At 47.0% G+C, this 14,037-nt stretch overlaps 2 protein-coding genes across 3 annotated transcripts in view; one reads left to right on the top strand and one right to left on the bottom strand.

Annotated features, from left to right (window-relative positions):
- The window catches only part of Zdhhc3 (zDHHC palmitoyltransferase 3), a 51,035-nt gene extending 40,081 nt beyond the window's left edge, over positions 1-10,954 (top strand). For both annotated transcript variants that reach the window (XM_021172453.3, XM_085828220.1), the window contains one exon: positions 4,353-10,954. In XM_021172453.3, the coding sequence (XP_021028112.1) occupies positions 4,353-4,610 (258 nt within the window). In that variant the 3' untranslated portion in view covers positions 4,611-10,954. The remainder of the gene's footprint in view (positions 1-4,352) is intronic.
- Tgm4 (transglutaminase 4) overlaps positions 8,074-14,037 on the bottom strand; it is a 32,005-nt gene continuing 26,041 nt past the window's right edge. Inside the window, exons 11-14 of the mRNA XM_021172316.3 lie at positions 13,100-13,375; positions 12,450-12,619; positions 10,090-10,226; positions 8,074-8,215 (exon numbers count right to left, since the gene is read on the bottom strand). Coding sequence (XP_021027975.1) covers positions 8,074-8,215; positions 10,090-10,226; positions 12,450-12,619; positions 13,100-13,375 — 725 coding nt within the window. The remainder of the gene's footprint in view (positions 8,216-10,089; positions 10,227-12,449; positions 12,620-13,099; positions 13,376-14,037) is intronic.

Raw genomic sequence — 14,037 nt, 5'->3', positions numbered from 1 at the left:
TGAGCAACCCAACCACTGGCAGTGTTCTGGTCTTCATTTTCCACTGTAGCTTCACTGATGGGGGCCAACTCTTTATCTGAAGCCAAGTCTGGAGGAGCACGTGTGCAAACCCAGCGAGTTCGGAACTGGAGGCAAGTGGGTCAGTTCAAGGTCATCCTTTGCCATAAAGAGAGCTCAGGATTAACCTGTGGTACATGAGATCCTACCTCAAAAAAACAAAGACTTCATAAAAAGCCAGGTCCATGTGTCTGTATTCCCAACACTCAGCAAGTTAGGGCCATAATATGCCTTGAGTTCAGGAGTTCAAGACCAGCCCAGGCAGCACAGTGAGCCCCTGCTTCAAAAAGAAAAGGAAAGAAGCTACTGAACAGCTTGTTCTCCCAAACCTGGCCCTTCGACTCCCTTCTCCCTCCTCTACTCTCCCACGGACAAATAAAAACAAAGGAACGATGACTGGTACTTCTAAGATGGCATGCTAGAAACCCTCTAGGGGGAAGGCGCCATTAACTCTCTTGTGGAATAAAGGACACCTGGAATTCTTCAGCTGGGGTGATGGAGTTTAGTGGCAGCACTTGTCTAACCTCAGTGTGTGTTCCAACAACCCCTGCTTGGCCACTTAACTGCCAGTATGACCTGGACAGGCTCCCTACGCCTTAGGTGGTCTCTAGAACATGATCACCTACTCTCATGGTTTCTGTAAGCACTGGATAAAAATGGAAGGTAGAATGGTATGGGCTTTGGTTTCTGTGTGTGTAACAGCTGCACAGGAGCTGTGATTTTTCCAGTCTGGTCACCAGTGTCTGCCCCTGCCCTTTTTTACAATACATGACCGCTGAGTGATACTTCAGAGTACTTTGGTTGTGAGTCTGTATCTTCTGGGTTGCAACAGGAAGATGTTTCATACTGTGGGCTACAGTAGAAGGATGTGGAGCTGCTGCTGAAGAGAGTTGGTATCATCTGGCCAGCTCTCCAGAGCTTGCTGTGGGGATGCTGGCCAGCGTATCTGCTGGCACTGGGGTCCCTGCCACCCTTGGGAGTCTTAGGCCTCACACATTCATGCTGGGGTGCAATGCTCACCGGTCAGACTCCACAGGACATTCAGGTGAGGCCGAGGTCTGCTCAATTGTGTCAGTCACCGTTCGCTTGAGCCTGACATGGCTCACCCCTGTGAATCTCAGGCTGCAGAGCTTTGTCTTCTGGGCACCTTTAAGTCTACAACTCTTAGAAAAAGAAGCTCGGGGGTCTGTTTTATGCATCAATTTACTTAGACTATTTTCTTTCCCTGCTCAAGGCTGACACTCCTGATGTCTATATATGTCGCTGCTAAGGAATGTGGGCACACAGCCAGTTGATCCTAACACACCACTTTACAGTGGTAATCCTGGGCTTGCTCTGCCTCTGCACCTGACTTTGAGACCTACAGAGTGAGGCTTTGTCAAACAATGGGGAAAACACCTGGTGGAGAGAAAAGAAAGCACTTGTCCTGTTTCTGCATAACTTTCTTTTTTTTTTTTTTTTTCGAGACAGGGTTTCTCTGTATAGCTCTGGCTGTCCCGGAACTCACTTTGTAGACCAGGCTGGCCTCGAACTCAGAAATCCACCTGCCTCTGCCTCCCGAGTGCTGGGATTAAAGGCGTGCACCACCACGCCCGGCTTCTGCATAACTTTCTAACCAAGCTTGGGCTGCTGTCTCAGCCTCTTGGGAACTTAATACTGACACCTTCACAAGGAGTGTGTGTGTGTGTGTGTGTGTGTGTGTGTGTGTGTGTGTGTGTGTGTGAGAACCTGTGTTCCTGGAGGTGGAGGCATCATCTGCCTGTGTGCATGACCTGCAGAGGCTATTAAAACTCGGGTCTTAGCTGATTCTTGTTCTTATTACAAAAACTAATGCTTGCTCCATGGTAAAAATATGAAATGTGGACAAGTCCACAGAAATACACCCCATCTGCAACGGTAACAGCTCCATGGGGGGTGTCCTGTGCAAAGTGCTTCTCCTTAAGGCAAGACACAGGTTGCAGGATGTCCCAGGGTCATGCAAAACATGGTTTCTCAGTGCCACACTTGCAACTTATAAAACTAGTTACTTAGACTGCATTGCTCCACATTCCAGTTCTCAACTTATCATTATAACTCAGTGTCAATTCTGTCTTGGGTTCTTTTGAACTTCTCATTGTGAAATAATGTCAGACTTACAAAAATCAGCAAAATTGTGTATCTTCTGAATGACATTCAGTGATACCAAAGATAAACATCTTACAACAGCAGCAACAAATTCCTTCCTCTTTTAAGAAAGTAATTTGGAAAGAAAAAGGAGGGGGTGGGGAAAACTTGCAGTCTCCATAGTGGTGCACACCTGTAGTCCTAGCTGTTCAAGAGACTAGGGTGGGAAGATCACTGAGCCTCGGAGTGTGGGGCCAGCTTAAACTGTGCAGCAGGCTGAAACCCATTTTCTCCTTAAGACTCAAACTCCTGAAACTTACTGTCCTCTACCTCGGGGGAGGTTTCACTACCTGCCTTTTGTCTTCAGGGATTCCACATTCTACTACTTGTCTCTACCCCATTTCTATCAGTTCCTCAGTCTTAAATTTGTCATGACTTAGATTTTTTTAATTGAGAATAAATTCATATAATGTAATACAAATCATTTAAGTGTATAGTTGATTCTAAGACACTTATCAAATTCAGAATAAACCACTTCTGTCTGGTTCCAAAATAGTTCCACCACAGACCTTGGCCCTGGTGAAAACTGTAGGTCAGTCATTCTTGTCAATTGCTCTTGTGTCGGGTTAGACGGGAGGGGCACTGGCGTGTCACATTTGTGGTTCCCTGTAACTGGGAACACTTGCTGCTGATCCACTTGAGTCTTGGCAATTCTGACCTTGGTGGTTGTGTTAAGTCCATTCCTGGAATGTTTCCCTGCTGTAAAGTGACCACTGACGCCTTCTGTTATTGATGTCTCATGAAGAGAGAACATGAGATCAGATTATCTGTTATTGGGTTTTTTGGTTTGGTTTGGTTTGGTTGATTTAAGACAGGATCTCTTTCCCTGGCTGTCCTGGAACTCACGGAGACCCTCCTGACTCTGCCTCCAGGCTCGGCTAAGACCAGATTCTTTAACTGAAAGCTTTTACAGAAGTCAAGAAACGCAAGTCCCTGAGATGTTATGGGAAGAGCGCTAGAGTATTGGTACAGGGTATAGTCAGATTAGTCTGTGTGTCTGCCTCTTCCTTACAAAAGGGGTATGCCATATTCCAGTTACAGGAGAAAACTGCATGAAAGAGATAAATTAGGACCACAGAAGTCTTCCTTGGGGGTAGAGGGTCTTGAGTCATGATTGAGTGCATCAATATCTGTCTGGGAAACTCAGAAAATTCCCTTAGCTTGCGGAAGAGGTAGAGAAAGCAGAGGCCTGGCTGGGGGCTCAGAGCCTTTGTAAGGATGAGTCTAGAGATCTGATCTGTGTGTATCTATAACTGTTTGGGGCTTTTTCCTACCCATCACCTTCTTTTTGTGGCCTGGGGGGCCGAGTCACAGTCAGCACCCACAGCAGGTGAGTGGTCAGCTTCGGAGAGGTCATGTGGAATGTCCACTGCATGAATCCACAGTGGCCTGTGCACCTTCTGGTGCCCACTGCATGTGGCATCTTTGCTTCCCCTCGCATGTTTGTGTCCTGTGCTGTATCCTCACCCCTCAGCCTTCCCCATGCCAAGCTTATTGGTCCTACTGTGGGCAAGGGGCCCCTTTCTTAGTGGTTTCTTTTTTTTTTTTTAAGATTTATTTATTTATTTTATGTATATGAGTACAGATGGTTGTGAGCCATCATGTGGTTGCTGGAAACTGAACTCAGGACCTCTGCGTGCTCCAGCCCCACTCGCTCCGACCCAAAGATTTATTTATTTATTATTATACACCAGAAGAGGGCATCAGATCTCGTTACGGATGGTTGTGAGCTACCATGTCGTTGCTGAGATTTGAACATGGGACCTTTGGACCACTGAGCCATCTCTCCAGCCCCTTCTTAGTGGTTTCATAGGTGATAGTCTAGCTCATGCCTACAGAAGCCAAGATATACTTGGCCATTGGATATCTGGTCCCTGCCCAGTAGCAGACCACTGCCTTTGTAGGAAGGGGTCTGCCAGTATGTGGGTGACAGGCAAGTCCAATGCCAGGCCCACTTGTTCTGCTTCATAGTTTCTGCTCTGCCCTGCAGTCCTAAGGGACTTCAAGAGTGGCCTGGGCCACAGCAAGCTGTGCCGTCCATGTTGATCCATGTTGAAATTCCCATCCCCTGCTCTGCCCAGGCAAAAGGCGTGTTCATGTAGTACACTGACCTTCTGCCCATTCTCCTTCAGGGTATTGAACGCCTCCAACGAACAAAACAGCCCAGGGAGCAGTCGGGCAGCTGGAAGTCGGTCCAGGAGGCTTTTGGTGGGAACTTTTCCCTGAACTGGTTCAACCCTTTCACCAGACCTTGTCAACCAGAGACACCCATTGACAAGGGCTTGGTACGTCAAGTGTCATCTCTGTCAGACGTGGACAACATGGAAACAGCTGAGAGCCAATTGGAGGCGACAAAAGACAGGGACTCTGTGGAGGTGCTAGATGAATAGAGGTCATGGAGGATAAGACACCAACAGTGGCTGCTACCCTGATGAGTGTTACCAACTCTGTCACCCCACACTTTTTTTTCCATTAGGATTGGGGTCGGGGGATAGGAAGGGCAATAGAGGGTACAGGAGAGTAGGGACTTTCTCTGAGTTCCTCTTAGCAGGATGTGCCAAAAGTGATCCAGCAAGGGAAATGGTGACCAGGATGTCAGGGGTGGGGGATCCACTTCTGCTTCTTGAGGGCTGTCTTGGGGAGGCTGAGGATCTTGGGGAAGGAATGCTCTAACATCAAAGAAGACCAGCCTGGAAGGCTAGAGAAACTCCAGCCATTTCCAGGAAAGGGATTCCTTGGCTGGCTGACTCGAAATCAACAAAGGAGGGGCTGCTGAGCCTGCCTTCAGGGCTTGGGCTTGGTTGAAGAGCACCCTACATGCATGCATACATGCATGCATACATACGTACAGAGCCTACCCAAATGGAAATGAGCCTGAGTTATGACAGTATCGCCATCCTATAGATACTAGACTCTTCCCTGAGACAACAAGGCAGCCAGCCTTTCTATAGCCACAAGCATGCATTCCTAGAAGAGCTAGGTGAAGACATATATTGAATTCCTGGTAAAAGTCTGTAAGACATGGGGACAGGTGCAACAAGAAATGGCCTCCTTTGCATTTTAGAGCAGCGCCCAAGACGGTGCCTCACAGAAAACTGCATTGCTAGACCTAATGACACATGACTTATTCCCAACATTTAGAGCTGGCAAGTGAACCTGTTGCTTTGAAGAGAACCTGGTCCACATGGTTCTGGCTACATAGTGAAACCCTGTTTTAAAAACAGTGAAGAACTGTGTGGTGGCCAGGACATGCAGACTGTTAAGCCAGGAAGACCCCAGGCACTGCTCTCCCAGGATGAGCTTGGACCTAGTCTGTTCACTGGAGCTTGAGGTATCTGGCTGTTACTGATAGTCTGGGCAGGCTCCTGCACTCCCCAGTCCATTGCAGTGGTGGCTGAAGCAGCAGCTTCTGCAGTCTAACCAGTTAGATAGTCTCAAGAAACACACCCAGCTCAACTCACCCCTTCAACCATTCCCCAGTGTGGCTGTCACTGACCCTGGCAGAGGATCGTATCACAGCTCCTCTAGCTCTGCGGAAGGGCAGGAGTCCTGGGCCAGTGGAACCTGTGACCTCTGTGACACGAGTCAATCGAGGTACTGTCTCAGGACCCTGAGAAAAGAAAGCTGTGGGGAGCCAAGTGGTGGTTGATTCATGGGCAGCATCCTAGGTGGTGCCACAGAGTGTCAGCAGGACTTCAGCATTAGCAGACGTGGCCTACTCCACCCCACTGCAAGTGCACTTCCTCCAAGCAGGTCTGCTTTAACATTTATTAACAATAACATGAGGAACCCAAGTTGTCCCTAATCTTGGCACTATGTGGAAAAACCTGTAGGACCTCCGACCCCAAACAGACCTGGACGGCCCAGGTGCTGGACCATAACCAGAGATTCCATACCAGGGAGAAATCAGAGCTAGTGACTAGGTCCCCAAGGAGCAGCAGTTAAATTAAGGAAGGAGCTTTGGAGTCAGGATTTGTTAACTGAATGTCCTGTACACTGAGGCTAAAACCAGTCTTGCGTGGAGACAGCTTGACCTGCAGCAGAGAAACCTCCCAGCCCACAGCCATTTCCTCTAGAGTGCTTTTCCTGGAAAGGTTGAAGTGTGCATTTTGCTCCCAGTTTTAGGTTTTCCATACTTCTCAGCTAACCCATTACCATGTCAGGCCTCAGCCATATTTCTTCTGTGTCCAAGAGGTACTGGACAGCCAGGATCATGTAGGTAGTAGTCTGTCCAGCCCTGGGCCTTGTGCCTTCACACCAGAACCCAATGGCCTTCTCTCCACGGAAACTCCTGAGATTCTACTCAGCACTGCAGCTGATAAGAGGAGGCCCAGTGTTTCTGGGCCGGAGGGCTGCTTGCACACCTGCCTCTTGCTTTGAATAGTAGTTCTCTGGCCTACCTCTGCGGCTAGAGGCGCCAATTTTTTTAGCAGGAGATCCTAGCCCAAAGCCTTGGACAACATCCTTCCTCTCGGGTCTAGTGTGTAAAACAAGTGTCACAGACACTAACTGAATTCATGGGGTTACTAACTGACCCTCCATGGCCCCAGCATAGAAAGAGGTTATTCCACAAGCATGTACCAGACATCTACACACCACAGAGGTGGGCATCTGGGCAAAAAGGAGTCAGGACTTGGGGTTTTCTGGTTTCAAGAATGAAGGAAAGATGACAGGTTTTAAATTAACTTGACACAAGCTAAAGGTATTTGAGAAGAGAGAATCTCAATTGAGAAAATGCCTCTGTAAGATTGGCCTTTACACAAATGTGTAGTGCATTTTCTTGATTGATGTAGGAGAGCCAGGTCCATTATCAGTTATGCCACCCCTGGGCTGGTAATCCTGGATGGAAGAAAAAAACATGATGGGCAAGCTATGAGGAGCAAGCCAGTAAGCAGCACTCCTCTGTGACCTCTGCATTAGCCCATGCCTCTAGGGTCTTGCCCTAACTTCCCTCAGAGATGGACGGTTACCTGTAAGTTAGATGCAATTAACCCTTTCCTGCCTGTGTTGCTTTAGGTTGTAGTGTTTTATCACAGCAACAGAAACCCTAAGGCAAGAATGGCCTTTGAATACACAAAATACCCCTTATTCAGTCTGTACTGAATATCTCTGGAACACATGTCCACTTAGAATTACAGCCCTTGAGAGAGGTTGACCAGACCACTTAGCCATCTTAGAGTTGCCAGAGTTTAATTCAAAGCATAGTGATATGTGAGCAGATACCTTAACAGCAGAGCAAAGCACAGACTCCAGAGAACAGGGCAGAATACGTTTCTTCTTCAGATGTTGTCACTGGCCATAGACTCTTACTCAAAGAAAGGGTCTACCTCCCATGGCTTATCCAGAGCAAGAGGGCCTCACGCCAGCGTGGGGCCTGCTTCTAAGAGGACAGAGCCTTGGGATAAGAGGGTGTAGTGCCTGACCCAGGACCAGCTCCAAGATGCTTTCTATAAGACTTCCAGCACAGCCTCCAGGCACCCCTGGACTTGATAGAATCCATGGTCTAGATGGAAGATGCCTCCAGCACTTCTATATCTGGGCTCTGTATATGGTTCTGAATCCAGATGACAGTGGCACTGTCTTCTGAGGCCACAATTCCTAAATATGTATTTGAAATGTTTGCCTATGACATGTGCCCAGGTACTCTGGCTCCCTGGAACTACTGCCTGTGGTTACATTGGCCTTTGAGCTCTGTCTTGCTGGGCTGGCTCTTGAATGTGCCTTCACACGCATAATCAAATTTAACCATCCCTGACCTGAAAGCTAAATGCAATTTAGAAAATGTTAACATGCTTAGCCAAGGCTCAGAGCCAATCAGGGCTCCTGCCTCCATCTCCATGGTATCAAATTGGGCTACTTGCTGATGAGAACGACCTTCTCGGCATGAACCTCTTTCACTTGTCTGGAAATAAACTTGACAATGAATTTCTGGGGTCCAGTTTTCACTGGGGTGCATTCCATTTGGAAAGTGATGGTCTTTCCAGGTGGCACTGTCCTAGAAAATTCAAAGGCACACAGTCAGCCAAAAGTGCCACAGAGAGAAAAATCCCATTGCATGAGGAACCAGGCAGGCATCCGGTTCCAGTACAGATCTTGGGAAATCCCTGTGAAGCAGGCCTCCACCTGGAGGGTAGCCATTTGTCTCAGCTGTAAGACAAGATGGCCTGCTGGAATGGCTGCTTTCCAGCTATGCCAGTCACAAACCCTCCTGAGAGCCCTCAGGAACAAATTTTATGATGAATCTACAAGAAAGTGTTGTCTAATCCTAGTATTCAAGATGGCAATACATGAGAGTAGTTAGGCTCTGAGGCCCTGCCCCAATACTACTGAACTGAATGTAGTTTTGTTGTTGTTGTTTGTTTATTTGGGGGTTTGTTTGGTTTGAGGTTTTTTTTTTTTTTTTGGAGGGGGGGGGATGTTTCAAGACAGGATCTTTCTGGGTAGCCCCAGCTGTCCTAGAACTCACTCTGTAAACCAGGCTGGCCTTGAACTCACAACGGTTCACCCGCCTCTGCCTCCAAAGTGCTGAGATTAAAAGTGTGCACCACCATCTTGCCAGAATCTGTTCTTTAACAGTGGTCATGGGGAAACAGCATATCTGTGGAAGTGTAAGAAACTTGTCCCAGAATAACCGGAGTCTGCTGGGATTTACCTGGAGGATCTGGACACCTGGTAAGAAACAGGCCTGAGCAACAGAGCATTTAAGTAAAATCCCTTACTAGATATGTGGCCATACCAAAATCAATAGTGTCTGTCTAGTCCATCAGACAGAAAACTGTGAGAAACACCCCTGCACAAAGGCAGCAAAGACTCCAACTAGGAATATGCCCCTTACAAAGAAGACGTGTGGATGCATGGGAACTTATCCCAGGTTCCTGCAAGCTGAGAACCAGCACTGTGATTTGCTCTGAACATTTAAGTGACACAAGATCACCTACAAAGACAAATGAAACAGCCTATTAGTCCAGAGACTGAGGTATATTTGGGGGTTACCTGTATTGTAGACAATGTTTCAGAATACTAGGTAAATGATAGGCTATTTGACAAAGTTGGGGCTCTGTACTATTCCACTCCAGAGCTGAAGTTGACAGTAATAATTATGTATCTAGGACCATAAATTTCAGGAAAAGTGTAGATTGTTTCTATATTCTTATAATGACATGAAATTCAGTGTCCACAGAGAAGATTAAAATTTTAAGCCGGGCAGTGGTGGCGCACGCCTCTAATCCCAGCGCTTGAGAGGCAGAGGAATTTCTGAGTTCGAGGCCAGCCTGGTCTACAGGGTGAGTTCCAGTAGTGAAGCCAGCTTAGGGTTTTAAACAGTCTAGGCTGGGGTGTAGTTCCACAGGAGGGGACTTGCCTATCATCTACAAGGCCCTAGGCGCAACTTCCAGGGCAGCACCTTAAAACAAACTGCAGTGCCACAAATGGGAGCACATTCAAGGCTAGCCTGGTCTGTATAACAAGTTTTAAGCTAACTAGGGCTATAGAGTGAGGATGTCAAATAATCCAACTCCTACAAGCAATTTACACCATAACTTCCTTAAGGCTGCACTCAGGTTAGTAAAAAAAGTAAATGACTCCCTAGGAAAAAACAGGCAAAGGGAAGTACAAATAAATTACAGGGTCAACAAGAAAACCTGAGCTGTAAATAGAAACACAAATTAAGACAGGGATGCTTTGGCATCCATTTCTGAAGACCAACCAACCAGACTGTCAAGAAACAAAAGGTCTATTGTTGGTAGAGTACTAACTAGTGTAACCTTTTCTGCATTTTGGCAACAGGACTTTATGTCTACATTTTTACTATAACATCCTAGGCATTTACATCTCAAAAGTATGGCACAGGTATATGTTGGGAAGACTCACTCTTGTTCCCAGGATTTCATGTTATTGAGGCCCAGGCTTTCCACTGAGAACTTGATGTTAGTCAAAGGGATGGGCAGGGTGTTCGTGAATTTGCAGGTGATGATGAGAGGCTGCTTGACCTTGCCTGTGCTCGGCACCTGTTAAGAGTGGAGAAGAGACAGGTGTGACAGACTGAAGATTCGAGGTCAGAGGACAGGCTCCAGCAAGAAAGGTCATTCTTGGTCCTCTCCCGAAGCCCAGAGTCTCAGTAGATCTGTGATCACTTGGGAGGCTCTAGTGGGGAATCTGACCTGCCTGTGCCTCTCTCTTAGGTTCCTCATCTTTGCTTACCTCTTTAGTCCTGCCAGACATATTTTTAAGGAACTCAAGGTGTGTAATCTCATGGTAGCCAGAAATCCTCATGTGAACTACATTCTGATCTATCCAGTGAGTCAAGACTCCCCCTATTACAAAGCTTAAGGGCTAAATAGTTGTTAGAGCCCCCCCATCCCCCAAGCTATACTAAGGACACTAGTCTGTACTGGCTGGTTTTGTGTGTCAACTTGACACAAGCTGGAGTTATCACAGAGAAAAGAGCTTCAGGTGAGGAAATGCCTCCATGAGATCCAGCTGTAAGGCATTTTCTCAATCAGTGATCAAGGGTGGGAGAGGCCCATTGTGGGTGGTGCTATCCCTGGGCTGGTAGTCTTGGGTTCTATAAGAAAGCAAGCTGAGCAAGCCAGGGGAAGCAAGCCAGTAAGAAACATTCCTCCATGGCCTCTACATCAGCTCCAATATCCTGACCTGCTTGAGTTCCAGTCCTGACCTCCTTTGGTGATGAACAGCAATTTGGAAGTGTAAGCTGAATAAACCCTTTCCTCCCCAACTTGCTTCTTGGTCATAATGTTTGTGCAGGAATAGCCAATGACCCAAAATACCAAGTTGCCTTACAGGACGGCCATCCAAAACCAAGCTGTGTTCGACACTTGAAACTCTTGCATGCCTCTGCCCTGCCTGCCCTGGATGTACTCTCTTTCCCAGAGCCCCACCTTCCCTACCCAGGGCATCCCAGAGATCATGTCTTTGCCTGCATGTTTCAAGTTTTGTCTCCTTCTGTAATTCTCCTTAAGGTGCCTAGGGTCTGAAGCACAGACAACTGAGTGTGTCATGAGAAAGCTGGAGTTGTCTGCCTCCTGGACACCTGAAACACAAACTAAACTTGTGTGATCTCAGGGATAAGTGTTCTCTGACACCCACAGATATCTGTGATGCCACCTGGAAGAGGGTGGAAGGGAGACACCACCACCACCACCCCCAGAAGCTTTTTAACTTATTTTTTCAGATATATTTTATTTGCATGAGTGATTGGTTGCATGTATGTATATGTACCACATGCATGCCTAGTGCTCACCAAAGTCAGAAGGCGGCATCAGATACTCTCAAACTGGAGTTACAAGAGGCTATGAATCATGATGTGGGTACTAGGAACTGAACCTGGTTCCTCTGTAAGAAGTACTCTTAACCTTCAGCCCCTCAGAAGGAATTCTTGATGATCAAGCTATGGTGGGTACATTGGAACTACTTCCAAGTAGAGTGAGTATGCACGCTCTGCTTCACCGAGTGGGGACCAGGCCAGCACCCGACCATGTCTAAGAATAAGTCAGTGCCTTGTGTCCTCAACCACACTGCTGCAGAAATGTCAAAACATGGTCTCCAAAGGGGGCCATGTCCTCAGCCTGAGACATTCCTATGGGAGGTACACCTGCTGAGATGTAGACATCTTCGACAAACCCTACACTAGGCCAGGCCTCATCAGGGAAGGGCTCTGGGATGATTGTGTTAGACAGGTCATCAGAAACATAATGAAAGTCTCTTATGCAAGCTGTCTTTGACTCCTGCATGCATGGGAGACTACTGATCAGAGAGCCCAAGCAAATCTGGCACCAGCTTCATCTCACCCAACATGGGGTAGGGCCATGGCAAGCCTTGCACTTCACTGGCATGTATCCAAAACTCTTTGATACATAAGAACCTGATGGCATAGATCTCTTTTGGCAAAAGGAACTGAACGCCTGAGGAGGAGGATGGGAAGAGACCATTAACTGTGCCAACTGCATCTTTATAATTTTGTACTGTGCACAGGTATTCCTTGTTTTTTAAAGTTTAAATCCATTTAGCCAAAAGTTGAGAAAAGAAAAACTGTTTAACACATCACTTCTCAGAAATACCTGTATGGAAAAAAAAAAAATGATGTGCCACTTTCCTTAGGAATGCAATTGGCCCAAAATCAGTCAACCAGGAGACCACAAAAGCCCTGAGCTCTGCCCCTCTCTGAGGTCAAGTTTCAGATAGGATCCCTTTCTGGAGTGTAGGCAGCTCACCTCTACAGAGAAGGCAGAGTACAGGAAACACAGGGTTGTATCAGTGGCCACCCTTTCACCAGAATCCACAATTTCTGCAATGATGAACCCTCCAATGACCATCTCATCATCAACCATGCCCAGTTTATTGATGTAGTAGCTGGCATCCATGGTGAGAAAGACCCTTGATTCTGTGAAAGAATGGGAAGGAGAGATTAGCTCTGGAGATAGAGCTGCTTGGCCACAGAGGAATCCTATTCTCTCTTTAGAGAGCCTGCCCTCAGGGACCAAATGGATTTAGTCATTAACTACGACCTCAAGACCTATTCTAGGCTCCCACTCTCAGGATGGCCTGCTCATGTTGAGAGCAGCCACAGCCCACTGATGAGAAGGGGGGCACCAAATGAATCTCTGCTGCTGCAGAGGCATTTCATGATACCATGAGCACCTTCACTTGTGATTGTGTGCTCGACCTCCAACTCCTGGCCTGTTTTTCTTCTGTGCCTGGATTCCTTGTTACCACCAAAATGTAAGTGCTCAATAAATGCTGTGTGTGTTTTCACATAAAGAGTTAAAGTCTGTGAGTGATTCACAGAGAAGAAAGAGACATCCGATGGTGGGCATCCTGGTCTCTCTGTGGCTCGGGGCCTCATTGCTTCTGCTTCTGGTACCTTGGCCGTGGATCTGCACAGTCTTCTGGATGACTCCCAGGTTTGTCTTCTTGTTGCCTGTGTATGTCTGCAGGTTGAGGGAGCAGGAAATGTTGACATTCTGTGGGGTGGCAGTTTTTCTTTTCAAAGTTATGGTCAAATAGATGGGAGCTCCTAACTCCAACGAGTTCTGGAGGACAGATATCTGAAGAGAGTTGTTCAGCGTCCGAGAGTTGAGCTTGTCATCAGAAGGTTTACCAGAAGCCCTCGCCATGACCTTCCTCTCCTCTGGGCTGCCTGTAGAGACAGAATTTTTCTGAAGATACCCTTGGGGGCTGAGAGAGCCTTCCCATTGGTCTGCTTAGATTTTGGGGGGTGGGGTGGGGGGGTCAACAACACAAGCCATAGTCATCTGGAAAAAAGAACTTCAATTGAAAAAATGCTAAAATGCTACCAGTTGATTGGCCTAAAGGCAAGTCTGTGAGGCATTTTCTTAATTAATGACTGATTTAGGAAGGCCTATTCCACTGTAGGTCTAACACCCCTGTGACCTGCGTTGTATAAGAAAAGTTAAGTAAGACATGAAGAGCAAGCCAGTCAGCAGTGTTACTCCATGGTTTCTGCTTCAGTTCCTGCCTTGAGTTCCTGCCTTGGCTTCCTTCAGTGGACTGTGAAGCAGAATATGTAAACCAAATAAACCCTTCCCTTTCCAAATTACTTTTCATCATGGTCTCTATCACAGCAATAGAAACCAAACTAAAACAGAAATTGGTACCAGGAGTCAGGTATCACTGTAACCGACATGATCATATTCTCGGGAGGATTATGGGACTTTGGAACTTATGATCTGGGAAAGCTGTTGAGTGTTCAAAGCTCAGTGGGCTGTTTTGTGGGAGCTTGAGAAACAAAAAATTTGAGAGCAATGCAGACAATGAAGTTTTGAGGGAATTTTTGTTTGG

Source organism: Mus caroli, unplaced genomic scaffold, assembly GCF_978045245.1.
Source record: "Mus caroli unplaced genomic scaffold, Mus_caroli_1 scaffold_11, whole genome shotgun sequence".
Taxonomy (NCBI): Eukaryota; Metazoa; Chordata; class Mammalia; order Rodentia; family Muridae; genus Mus; species Mus caroli.
This window is presented reverse-complemented; position numbering and strand designations above follow the sequence as displayed.